We start from the raw sequence: 11,505 nt of genomic DNA on the forward strand, positions 1-11,505 counted from the left end.
TTATCGGTGCATTGTCATTTCTCGAAGAAGAAGAAGAGAAATTGGACATTTTTCGAATGATCGATCGGAAAAGCACGGAAGCGCATCGTCGATATTGTCTGTCATCGAGGAGAATGGCGTCCTCGCGCGAAGGGCGTCCTCGAGTAATAGCGTAAGAGCGAAAGAAAAAAAAAAAGCAACCTTCCAGGATGCCCTGTAAGGTCGATCGGATGGCCGACTGCCTCTCATTTTTTTCCTCGGACACTTCGATTCGATTTGCCCGATCGAACGTGACGACGGCCACGTGCCGCTCGCGCCGCCCCATGAAGGGCCCATGGTGAGGGATTCGGTTCTTCCTTCGGCGAAGAACGACTAGACGCCATGGATGGAAGGGAATCCCGAGGGTGCGTTTTCGCGGGAACGGCCTGCTAATGGTCTTTCGACGAGGAACATCGCGAAGATAATTTAACAACCGCGGAAGCACGTGACCGCGTCGTCAGCTCGTCATTGCGCACTTGTACCTGTTACACGTTGACCGCGAATCTATTAGGGCTTTTCCGCGCGTCATTCTATTTACCATGAATGGAATAAAAGAACGTTTAATAAGAGGGTACGCGGATGAGTCACGAAGCGAATCGAATCGACTGGTATAATTGCAAGTAATGCGTCGAATGGGCCGAATGAAATCCGTTTTTCCAGAGGGAACGCGCCGAATGGGAAGCGCTACGTTTTCGACACTTCGCGAATGAAACCCCCTGCCGGGAAATCCCACTTTTCAATCCGCGATATATAGTAGCTGGGAACGCAGGACGGAACCCTACGAAGTAATATCGGCCGCCCAATAAAGCATAACGAGCCGTGCTAAACCACCGCTCCGGCGCTTTTCAATTTTTCAATTTCCATTTTGCGTTTCCCGCCGTTTTCCACTCGACGGGACGCGAAAAATCGACAAAGCGCCTTTCACGTTGCTTTGCCGCGGCCAACTATTCTGAGTCATATTTCCGTGCACGGGAAATAAACTCGCGACGCAATTCGCGCGACTCTCATCCAACGAGTGGCGGACGCGACCTATGCGCATACATTGTAAAACTCGTGGGCAATTTCTCAAAACATTTAACCCCTTTACGACCCGGATAGAAAATCGCTCAGCCATTCTCGAGAGGCCGTTTGTGTAGAATCCATTTGTTTCGCATGAGATTACGTTATCGAATGTAAATGGCCTCCACGAAAGGCTGCTCTCGGTAGCGTGCGCTTTGCGGTTACTAAAAATATGCCGTAAAACGTGCTCTATCGTGGGCTGCTTTCATGACGTCACAGCCTTCATGCTTGAGGTATAGGAATTTAATGCAACTTCAGACTTCTGCAAATAAATGAAATTCTGTATCTTTACAAAAATATAAAAAAGAATGTATCTTCCGCACATGATGAATTCACTTTTTTTTGCACTGTACTTCAAGGATGTCGTTCAGCATAGTCGGGTCAAGTGTGAAGAGATGGAGCACTTGGACGTTTATAGTTCATTTTATGTAGGAAAAATACTTAATGGCGACGTGTCTTTGAACTTTAGGCATATCCCAGGTGCAGGATTTTACCACACATTGTTTGCGGATTGAATATAAATATATTATTATGAGGCGCTTCCTTCTGTGAAACGGTCTTAATTATCTCTTGTCCCATGACGCCACCAACTATAGAACACACTGGACTGGTTTGACCATAGACATCCCCCCTATGATAAGACATTAAAATTCCATTAACTATTATTGTTTATAGATATAAATATGTATGAACGATAGGAGGATACTTGCTCGGTTAAATAATTAATCGTATCTCCGAGTTCATATTCCTCGATAATAGATGCAATTTCATCCTTCAAACCCTTGCAATCCCGTTCACTTGGCAATGGATCCTTGCCATATTTTTCACGATAGTTCAACATTACTAAAAATAAAATTGAGTAACATATCTGACGTATTAAGAACGTTTTAAAAATCTTTGGTGAACTGAAATACATATCGGAATACACTTACTTCTTAATAAATAATATGTATCGCCATCTTTAGGCACCTTCTCTACTTCAAAAATTTGTTCAAAAGGTACAAAAGTTTCCTTTCTCTTGACCGTCGTAACAACATTTTGATACACGTCTTTACCAAGGGGTTCTCCTGCTCCAGACTGTACTTTCCTTGACTGTACTACGTCTCTTGACATAAAAAAAAAGTGAAGAGATAACGATTCTGGCTTATGAAATTGAATTAACCATATTTAACTGTAACAAATTATGCTAGTCCCAAATACTACCCAAAACTCTTCAACTTACTCAGCAAATTCATGGGTATCTAAATCAGCAAACGTATAACCAAACATGCCCCAGACATCTCCAACGAAAAACTTCACATTGTGTTTTCTGCATGCATTATTAATTCTCCTTGTCTGTGTGATAGTACATTCCGAAACACATACGACATCAAAGTTTGCAAAATACGAGTCCGGTTTATTATCTACTTTAGTGGTATCGGCATTCACAATAACCATTGGATTTAAATTCTGTGCTCTTTGTACTGAAGCTTCTGCTCTCTGAAAATAAATAACAAATATTTTTAATTATATTAGATTTAACTATAAACACCAAAAGAAACCAAGAGGTACAACGTACATTCTTTCCGATTTCAGTCTTTGGTGCGAGGAACTGAGAACACATATCTTCGGCAGTTAGATTTCTATGATCTAAAAAGGTAATTGACTTCACCCCAGCCAGTATAACATTCTTAGCTACTTCCGCAGCAAAACCATTCATTCCAACGAGCAAAACTTTAGCCGAGCGTAATCTGCAAGTAACAAAACAAAAATCAAGACTTTCCTGTTACAAAATTGTTTCCAGCAATGGTGAATGTACTTTTCAAATTCATTTTATATAAGATTGGCGCGTAATGTTAAAATGAGGTTAGAAAATCGTAGCTTTACCGCTTTTGTGAATCAAGACCCCACAGGCGAATTTGTCTATCGTACAACTCGGCTTCCGCATCCGTTAGCTCTGCGACGGCGTCTTTTTGTTCGACCATCTTAAATTATTAATAAATATCAACGACCTGTTAAACACAAAAGCCGGCTCGTACACAAAATTAATCACGTTGATCACGATCAATCACGACCAGGAAGTAGCAAAGAATCTAGAAACTGAGATGAGTTGGAAGATTGCTCAAAATCAGGTCGCGCGATCGCGTCCTGTGCTGCCTCCTGGTGGAGGATGCAAACGGCTAATGCACCTGTTACCCCTCAGTGACAGCGCAACACATTTTAATTTTAAGCGTATCAGGAGTAAGAACTGTAGAAACGTAAAGTGCCGTATTCATGTAATTTACCTCGTGTATGAAATTTGTGAAGTAAAATACCTAGTAAATTACTGTAAAAAACTACGTAAATTACCTAGGGTATTTTACTTACTCGACCCTGGCCACGAGTGCTCTTCTGGTGAGAATGCCACCGAATGGCCAAGTGGAATGGAATGATTTAAGTAAATTGATTGTAAGTGATTGTTTGCCAGAGTGTATCGACTATTTTACCGTGCGGATGATAATTAGATAGCATTGTGTCCGTGTACTTCGACCACGGCCCGTGGCTTTCAGTTGCAAGCAAGGATCGATTTCACGGTTGCACTGATAACTATCGCCGGTCCCTTTAAATATTTATAAATCAAAATGTCAGAAAACGTGAGTCCTATTAAGTATTTTCTGAGCGGAGGCTTCGGTGGAATCTGCACCGTTGTCTGTGGCCATCCACTCGATACCATCAAGGTGAGGTTATCCTGTGTTTCCTAACTATGAATTTTATAAAAATCTGAGGAAGTTAATATTAGTTTTGGCCCGATCAAGATAATGTAATGTTATGATATTCATTAGGTTCGGCTTCAGACAATGCCGAAAGTTGGACCGAAAGAAAATCCATTATATTCAGGCACATGGGATTGTGCAAAGAAAACTGTTACTACAGAAGGTATCCGAGGACTATACAAGGGTACGATGAATTAATTTATGCAGCCGTGATCACAGAATAATTATGAATAACATTTAATTTTGTTTCTATGTTTATTTATGCATGTGTTTGCTTTATTTATTTAGGAATGTTAGCTCCTCTGTGTGGTATTGCTCCGATATTTGCAATGAGTTTTATGGGATTTGGTATGGGAAAGAAGATTCAACAGAGGCACAAAGATGAAAAGTTGACACCTATTCAGTTGTTTTATGCTGGAGCGTTTAGTGGTGTATTCACTACTATTATAATGGCACCTGGTGAGAGGATAAAGTGTCTTCTACAAGTTCAACATGGTAATACGAAGCCTAAATATAATGGTCCTATGGACTGTGTAAAACAGTTGTATCGGGAAGGAGGAGTTAGAAGTATATACAAAGGTACCTGCGCTACATTGTTAAGAGGTGAGTTTTTCATGCAAAATCAATTAATACTCTTTTACTTATATTTTCGAGTTCGTTACATTTTAAACAATGAATTTAATTCCATTAACACGTGGACTTTGGAATTATGGTGTAACCCATCTTTGTAATATATAACTACGATGTCCTAATCTTTTTATGTGTACTTTCATTAATACTAATCTTACTGCTAAATATATAATACTTTGTAATGTAAACATCACCGTAAAAGTACAACTAACTAATTTCATTATTGTCAAACTCAACCGTTTTTGTGTATTTACGGTTAAGTGGTCGCCTTTTGGGACGTCTACACTGGAGCCCACCTTTGCGTAATGCATGAAACACACCCCAATTCAGCAACCTCTTTGGTGTAAAACATCTCGGCGCAGTTTCTCGCACCCTGTTGACCTGTAATAGTGATGCCAAAGATTTATCGAAACGATATTGAAATGATTTTAACGCTGCTGAACAGGGATCCTCAGCTTTATTGTTGCATTACTGTACATACCAAGTTTGGATTCCAATTAGCCATTGCACATGTACAATCCCATGGGTTACCATCCAGTCTCACATTTTGTATCTGTGGTTGCCTATTAACAGGACGCAGGTTCTTAAAGAAATCCCATGGCAATGTAGTCAATCTATTTTTACTAAGTATGATTTCTTTTAATTCCTTTTGTTGTTGCAATGTAAATAAGCCTGGCGGAATGAATTCCAGGTCATTGTAGGACAGATCTATTCGTTTAACTTTCTCCAGTCCATAAAATGCATCCATTGATATTTGACGAATATGACAAATGCTTAAGTCCAAGTCGACAAGCTTGTTTAGATCCAAAAAGGCGTCGAAGTCTATTCTGGTAACGTTCCCTCGCATCTTCAGTTCCAACAAGCTAGGCATGCCTTGCAAAATGAAACGTTCCAGCACAGGTATTTCAAGATTAAACAGATGTAACAATTCCACTTGTCGAAGACCCAGCAGAGAATTCTTCTGAAGTTTAAGTTTCGATCCATTACCGCCCAAGTAAAGCTTCATTGTTGTATTCATAATTTCAAATGTGCTGAAACAAAGATCACGACAAGAAAAATTATACACCTTTGTAGTTTAAAGTTTCGTAGGTAATTAATCATGTACTATTCGTTTACCTAGGAAATACGGCATCCAAAGGATTTTCCCTAAAATCCGCTATTCTCAGTGCTGGGAATGGAGGAAATGAAAGTTCCGACAAGAAAGTGAGATTATTCCCTCGGAGATCAAGCTGTTCCAGCATCAGTAAACCAGCAAGATCCACGCTCTTCAAAGTTAGCAGCTGATTGCTTGCCAATGACAAAGATCTGAGACTCGGAGTGCCATAAAAACAAAATTCGGGAATAAATTTCAAATCGTTCCTCTCGAGTGACAAGTAGACCAAACTTTCGAGGCCATCGAACATGTGCCAAGAGATGTCTTTGAGTGCACAGTCGTAAGCTCTCAAGTGAGTGAGCACGCTCAGACCCGTGAAAAGGCCACCGGTTTCTCTGTAGCCTTCAACCTCTTGCTTGTACACATCATACGGTAGAATTTCTTTGTCGTCATTCTCACCAGAGTTTTGCTGACTCAGAAAAATCAGTCGATGCCCATTTCGATTACTACTGTTCGTGGCAGTGATTGCAATAGTTCTTTCTTCATTGCTTGGTGTGCTCATAGGCTTAATTACCAGATTGGCCTTATTCCGATTAGTCAAGCTTAGTCCAGTGAGTGTGACTCGTTCCAAGTTTAAATATAAAAGTGTCATTCCAAGGGGAAGAAGTGTGTCGGCTGACAGGACGATTCCTCCTTTTTTTCTTGTCTGACTATCAAAAGTGCCAGTTGACGTAGTTGGTTTATATTCGATACCTTGGATGTCCAGTGATATCAGTTCCGTAAAACGCTGTAAATCAACTGCTCGCAGGATGATCTCAGAGTTTCCATTCCCTGACTCCAAGATTGTAAAGACCTAGAATTCGACTCGATAAGAGAAAGAATTCTTCCTTTCGGATACAATTAGATAAGTTTATTCTTGTTTACCTGCACATCGACAGGAAGTTTAGATAAAAGTTCTTCAGGGCTCTCGGACACGATGCAGGTGGCTGATTTTAATAGTTCGGAGAACATGGGATGTTCAGGATCTACGTTGGTATAGGTGTCAACCTCCGAGTTTCGAAAACAAAGGGGTACTCAGTTTTTGTTAAAAATTACTGTCACATAAAATTAAAAAAATTAATACCGGAGTCCCAATTACTGGGTCGATCCACTGATGCAAGGGCAGGTCGGAAAATTGCAAAACTTGGCAGGAACATCCTTGTGGACATTTTACTTCCCACACGCCACCGATATCTATTACTTGACCAGTACTGCATCCCTGTTAATCGAAGAAAAATTCAACTAACTAAAATTAGAAATTGTAAAACAAAACGGACGTAATCTGTCGAGTTTAAATGTTATAGAGACAATTTAATGTCTGGTTTTAAAATGAACTAGCTTCAAACCACTTTTATGGCGGTCTTTTTCAGACAATATTTATGTGCAAAGGATCGTACACCATGTCCACGTACCAAAATGAGAAGAGTCCAGAAAAATGAAACTATTTCCATAGTAATTCACACTTTAAACGTAGGAAATTCTAAGTAGGAACGGTATTCAGGATCTTGATTGGGATGCTGGTCCGAGGGAAACTGAATTTTGTTGGCTGCTATCTATCCAACTTGATGCCTCCTATCAAACAGGATGCATACTATCTTCTCGGCCCACACGCGCTACTCGCTATTATTAATTATTGTATATAAACTAAACTTGCAATTCTGAATTAAGTTTTGACTGTACCAAAGGTATAAACTTATCATGAAATCTTTGCAGATGTACCAGCCAGCGGGATGTATTTCATGACGTACGAGTGTCTGCAAAGAGCGATGACCCCGGAAGGCGGAAAGCTAGGACTTCTTTCCACGATTACAGCAGGCGGTTTGGCAGGGATTGCCAATTGGATCGTAGGGATGCCACCAGATGTTCTAAAGAGTCGACTTCAAACTGGTAACTGTTCAAAACCACTGTTTTAAAAGTTTATCGAAGCCACCTATTTTTTAAATTCATTATCTTTTGAAATATTATTTATCAAAATAATACAACAGAAAAAATAACCTATTAATCACATTTTTAGGTTACCTAGTTTATTGAAATTATATATGTATTAATTTTGTATAGTGTAATGTAATGAATTCTGTTTTTTCTTTTTCTTTTTTTTTTTTTTCAACCAAAGCACCTGAAGGCACTTACAAGAATGGTATCAGAGATGTTTTCACACAATTGATGAGAGAAGAAGGACCTCGGGCACTCTATAAAGGCTTTACTCCTGTCATGCTTCGAGCTGTTCCAGCTAACGCTGCCTGTTTCTTAGGATTTGAAGTGGCCATGAACTTCCTTACATGGGCTGCACCAAACTTATAACATCGATCTGATGTTACCAAGACTGAGAGCTACCTTCGTCTTAACAGACTTACTAACGTAGTAAAAATGTAGCGTAAAGGTGGATCTTGATATCAAGTATCGTCACCGCAATGCTTCTCGATAATACGTGCTTCTTGACCAATTTTAAGAGGATAGAAACATACTGATTTATGAACATTATTTCCACTCAAGTAAATTTGTACAGGTCATTAAATTGTTTCTGTTATTGCCACTGCTATTTTTATTGTCAATTTGAACAAAAATGTACATATTCCCATAATGCCTATTTTTGTGAATTAATATTAGGTGGGGAAATACCTTTAAACGTGAGGTATAATTTTCGTGTATACATTATTAAAATCAGTGTTAATTTTGATAGACTAGCCTTTTGCAATTTTTTACTGATAAAAGTATAACGTGTTGTTGGGTACAGGAAATAATGTTTGTAAATCAATACAGAATTTAACTGCTCTTAATATGTAAGGAAAATATGCATCCCAAAGCTGCCATTAAATTACTAATCCACAGGAACATAGTGATAATATGAAAGTATAGATGTAAGAAGGATCTTAAGTGTCATTCAATGGAAAACATTACATCAAGAAAGGTGTCAGGGGATGTAATTGATAAGCAAAGTTTTCCTAATACATATCGAGGACAAATACAGGTCACGTAGTCGTGTTCAACTTATTGCGTCAAGGAATTACACCTGATTTCATTATTAAAAGAAGTACTTGACTAAGGCTAACTTAAGCAATGATACAGTGTGTGTATTAATTGAGTAAAAATGCAAATACTATAGTGTAGTGTATAATACACGCAATTGTTAATTTTCTACAAAAATACTTTTAATGTTAATATTTTTTAAAAGATTTGTATTTTTGTTGTTGATAGTGAAGAGAGTGAATTATTGTAATAGACTTATGAATACTGGCATTTTATTGTAATAATTAATACTTTTTTCTTATGAACTTGAAAGTGATTTTAAAAATCACACATAAAAACATTTTGTATACCTAATACTTTAGGTATAAAAATTTATTTAAGTTTCAACACTTTACATATCAGCTGATAACAATTAAGTATCATATGATGAATTGTTTTGCGAATGGCAGATATAAATTCCTCAATGGTCTCTGCCGGCTATATACGCACAGAAAATGCATGCAAATAAGTTGTACGGTTTCACCGTCATGTGGGTTATAATCAAAATGTACTATTTTGTAATTTTTATGATAATTGTTTGTGTATGTATTAACGCTCATTAAACTGAACGTTAAAAACACACAGCGATATAAGAAATTAACTTAATTTATTACAGTAACTTAACGAGATAATGTGTAAAAGGACGTTACAGTTGATAAATAAAAAGAATTCCAGTTTAGTCTTCAAGGTTGAAGATCGTAGGAACAAGTAACTCCATGATTACAAAATGTATCTCATGAAAAAAATCAATTTCTGAGAAATCTCTATAAAATCTTGATTTTCCCACCAAATTCCAATGGTACATCAAAACATCTGACAGTCATTAGACTACGGTCGAAATAAAAAATCTGTATGTAGAATAATCTTGGATTTGCTTTTTGCAGAGTACAACTGTCAAGACACATTTTCACAGTGCACCGATAGATAAATACACGACTGGTCTTGGAATGGTGGCACTTTATAACAGCATTTAAAATTATTCTCACATAAACGTCACTCTTCCCAGTCATTTTCATCTGGCTGGGAGTCACATTCGCTCGTGGTGGAGTTTCTGTCAGAGACTGCCGAATCACTTTTCTTTGGTGGGGGTGGAATTAAACTCGCCATTCTCTCGAGAGCTCCAATGCTAGAACCAGCGATACCTTTTCTCCTGAGAGATAATTTCGCATGAAGATCAGCCATAAGGTCACCGCCAACAGAAGCCGACGACCAATTTCTTTCTTTCTTTTCCGCAGGAACAGTGTGCCGTAATTTTGCCCTTCCAATTCCACCAGCATCACGAATTGCTGCCATCAAATTAGAGTGATCATTTCCAGTATTCACTACTTTAGCTGCAGGTTTTGTGGATATTTTTTCTTTAGCTTTTGTATCAGATCCTTCCTGTAACTGTTCAGAAGCTGTAGGTTCTAACATTGGAGCCGGAGGAGGCGGTGGTGGTGGCGGTGGTGGTGGCGGCGGCGGTGGTGGCGGTGGCGGTGGAAGAGAAGGTGACAATTGCACAGATTGCATTGGCTGAACTTGCACTTTGGATGGGGAGGAAAGTGTGGATGGTGGAGGTGGAGGAGGCGGTGGCTGTAACGAAGTTTCAGATGAAGAAACTGTTTCTTCTGGGAGAATTGGCAGATTCAGAGCATTATGCTCAGCCTTTGTAGATATATCTTTCCCATCCGACGGTGGAGATGGTAGATTGACTCTAACCGTTGGGGTAGTAACCGATGAAGAGGGTGCAATCGGACTTTGAGAACTGAGGTCTAATTCAAACTGCTCGTCGTCAACGATGCCTGGTAAATCTGGTAATGTCAGTGGAACATCTATTTGAGGTACCTAAAAGAACAAAGACAAAATTAATGAGTTTAAATCCATGAGACATTTACATGAAATGAACATTTCTGGTACCTCTCCTAAAATTGGTGCATAAAGGTAGGTTGAAGGTGATTCCAGACTTGAAGAATACCAAGGCTGCACAATTGAGTCAGGTGCATCTTCGAGTTTTTGCTTTTCATCTTTTTGAAAAAGAGGCTTAACAGACGTCTCATATGGGCTACCCAGATCATGAAGTGCCAACAACGAACTTAGTGAGTTTATATGCGACGGTAACATATCTTCGACCACTTTATGCATTTCATCTCTCTTGGATTTGGATTTAATATAATAAAATTGCAATTTTTCTTGAAGGCTCTCAGCAATATTGTACTCTCCATCTTTCAGTCTATTGATACTGGATTCAGAGGGTTCTGCAATGGGTGTCGGACTTTTATAAATCGATATAGGCCTCTGCTTGAATGAACGCTGTATCGCTAGTTTGTATTCCCTATATGTATGACTAGCTGGATATTTAGCTGGCGAAATAATCTTCACAGCTTTCAAACTCATATTAGTCTCTAAATGGTTCAACCATCCTTCAAGTTTCACTGCTCTAGTTTTAATACTTGCTAATCTGAAAGTGGTTTAAATTCAACAATTTAATAATTAAAATTAATCAAGGTTCATAATTAAGTGCATTAGTATAACCTCTCCCGATTTTCTGATATTCTAACATCGATGCATTCAAAGATATGCGAGACAGCTGAGTTTAATTTGTCCAAGACTTTGGCTATTTGGATAATTGTTTCCTCCTGCCTCAGATCCTGAGGAATAACATCTAAAAATCAAGCAATATATGGTTTAACTAAGAGAGTAATAAACATTTTTATACGTGAAGAATACTTACTAATTTCAAGGCAGTCCGTCATCTTTTGTTTGGGAACTGGTTAGAATAATCACTGATATACCGACTCGCATTAAGCGATAACAAATCTTGAATAAAAAAGAATTTCCTGAAGCGTGTAAAGGGCCAGTACGTATACATCACCAGGTCGTAACGAAAAGCATTTCTCAAGAAGACTTTCTTGTACTTAAAGCCTTACATGTAGAAATTCGTGGAATGAT

General features: G+C 38.6%; 4 protein-coding genes across 4 annotated transcripts; 1 reads left to right on the forward strand and 3 right to left on the reverse strand.

The window, feature by feature from the left end:
- Positions 1-1,305: 1,305 nt before the first annotated feature.
- LOC105697930 (SUMO-activating enzyme subunit 1) lies at positions 1,306-3,120 on the reverse strand. Its single transcript, XM_012421672.1, has 6 exons — positions 2,944-3,120; positions 2,636-2,807; positions 2,300-2,556; positions 2,010-2,182; positions 1,788-1,920; positions 1,306-1,708 (listed from the first exon to the last, which is right to left on the reverse strand). Exons 1-6 carry the CDS (start codon positions 3,039-3,041, stop codon positions 1,543-1,545), a joined length of 999 nt encoding a protein of 332 aa, XP_012277095.1. The 5' UTR covers positions 3,042-3,120; the 3' UTR covers positions 1,306-1,542.
- Positions 3,121-3,445: 325 nt separating this feature from the next.
- Positions 3,446-9,256, forward strand: LOC105697976 (mitochondrial carnitine/acylcarnitine carrier protein). Its single transcript, XM_012421746.1, has 5 exons — positions 3,446-3,773; positions 3,879-3,993; positions 4,098-4,412; positions 7,285-7,458; positions 7,685-9,256. The coding sequence occupies exons 1-5, from the start codon at positions 3,678-3,680 to the stop codon at positions 7,870-7,872; spliced, it is 888 nt and encodes a 295-aa protein (XP_012277169.1). The 5' UTR covers positions 3,446-3,677; the 3' UTR covers positions 7,873-9,256.
- Positions 4,440-7,257, reverse strand: LOC105697971 (carboxypeptidase N subunit 2). The gene is made up of 6 exons (XM_012421742.1): positions 6,984-7,257; positions 6,656-6,790; positions 6,457-6,579; positions 5,556-6,385; positions 4,921-5,470; positions 4,440-4,820 (listed from the first exon to the last, which is right to left on the reverse strand). Exons 1-6 carry the CDS (start codon positions 7,020-7,022, stop codon positions 4,647-4,649), a joined length of 1,851 nt encoding a protein of 616 aa, XP_012277165.1. The 5' UTR covers positions 7,023-7,257; the 3' UTR covers positions 4,440-4,646.
- A 103-nt stretch (positions 9,257-9,359) lies between the features above and the next one.
- On the reverse strand, positions 9,360-11,411 carry LOC105697973 (WASH complex subunit 1). The gene is made up of 4 exons (XM_012421744.2): positions 11,288-11,411; positions 11,089-11,218; positions 10,474-11,014; positions 9,360-10,401 (listed from the first exon to the last, which is right to left on the reverse strand). Exons 1-4 carry the CDS (start codon positions 11,307-11,309, stop codon positions 9,571-9,573), a joined length of 1,524 nt encoding a protein of 507 aa, XP_012277167.1. The 5' UTR covers positions 11,310-11,411; the 3' UTR covers positions 9,360-9,570.
- Between the last annotated feature and the right edge of the window lie 94 nt (positions 11,412-11,505).

The sequence above is a fragment of the Orussus abietinus genome, unplaced genomic scaffold, assembly GCF_000612105.2.
Source record: "Orussus abietinus isolate OABI.00-Male unplaced genomic scaffold, Oabi_2.0 scaffold1, whole genome shotgun sequence".
NCBI classification, from domain to species: Eukaryota; Metazoa; Arthropoda; class Insecta; order Hymenoptera; family Orussidae; genus Orussus; species Orussus abietinus.

Excerpts from the sequence above, each read along its gene's own strand:
- LOC105697973 (XM_012421744.2), bottom strand. The coding sequence starts at position 11,309 with ATGACGGACTGCCTTGAAATTA. Across the intron at positions 11,219-11,287 it reads GACGGACTGCCTTGAAATTA|ATGTTATTCCTCAGGATCTG; the intron begins GTAAGTATTCTT and ends CTTGATTTTTAG. Across the intron at positions 11,015-11,088 it reads ATATCAGAAAATCGGGAGAG|ATTAGCAAGTATTAAAACTA; the intron begins GTTATACTAATG and ends AACCACTTTCAG.
- LOC105697930 (XM_012421672.1), bottom strand. The coding sequence starts at position 3,041 with ATGGTCGAACAAAAAGACGCCGTCGCAGAGCTAACGGATGCGGAAGCC. Across the intron at positions 2,557-2,635 it reads AGACTGAAATCGGAAAGAAT|AGAGCAGAAGCTTCAGTACA; the intron begins GTACGTTGTACC and ends ATTTATTTTCAG. Across the intron at positions 2,183-2,299 it reads GATACCCATGAATTTGCTGA|AGACGTAGTACAGTCAAGGA; the intron begins GTAAGTTGAAGA and ends TTTTATGTCAAG.
- LOC105697976 (XM_012421746.1), top strand. The coding sequence starts at position 3,678 with ATGTCAGAAAACGTGAGTCCTATTAAGTATTTTCTGAGCGGAGGCTTC. Across the intron at positions 3,774-3,878 it reads ATCCACTCGATACCATCAAG|GTTCGGCTTCAGACAATGCC; the intron begins GTGAGGTTATCC and ends GATATTCATTAG. Across the intron at positions 7,459-7,684 it reads AAAGAGTCGACTTCAAACTG|CACCTGAAGGCACTTACAAG; the intron begins GTAACTGTTCAA and ends TTTCAACCAAAG.
- LOC105697971 (XM_012421742.1), bottom strand. The coding sequence starts at position 7,022 with ATGGAAATAGTTTCATTTTTCTGGACTCTTCTCATTTTG. Across the intron at positions 6,791-6,983 it reads TCTGGACTCTTCTCATTTTG|GGATGCAGTACTGGTCAAGT; the intron begins GTACGTGGACAT and ends TTCGATTAACAG. Across the intron at positions 6,580-6,655 it reads ACCCAGTAATTGGGACTCCG|GTTGACACCTATACCAACGT; the intron begins GTATTAATTTTT and ends CGAAACTCGGAG.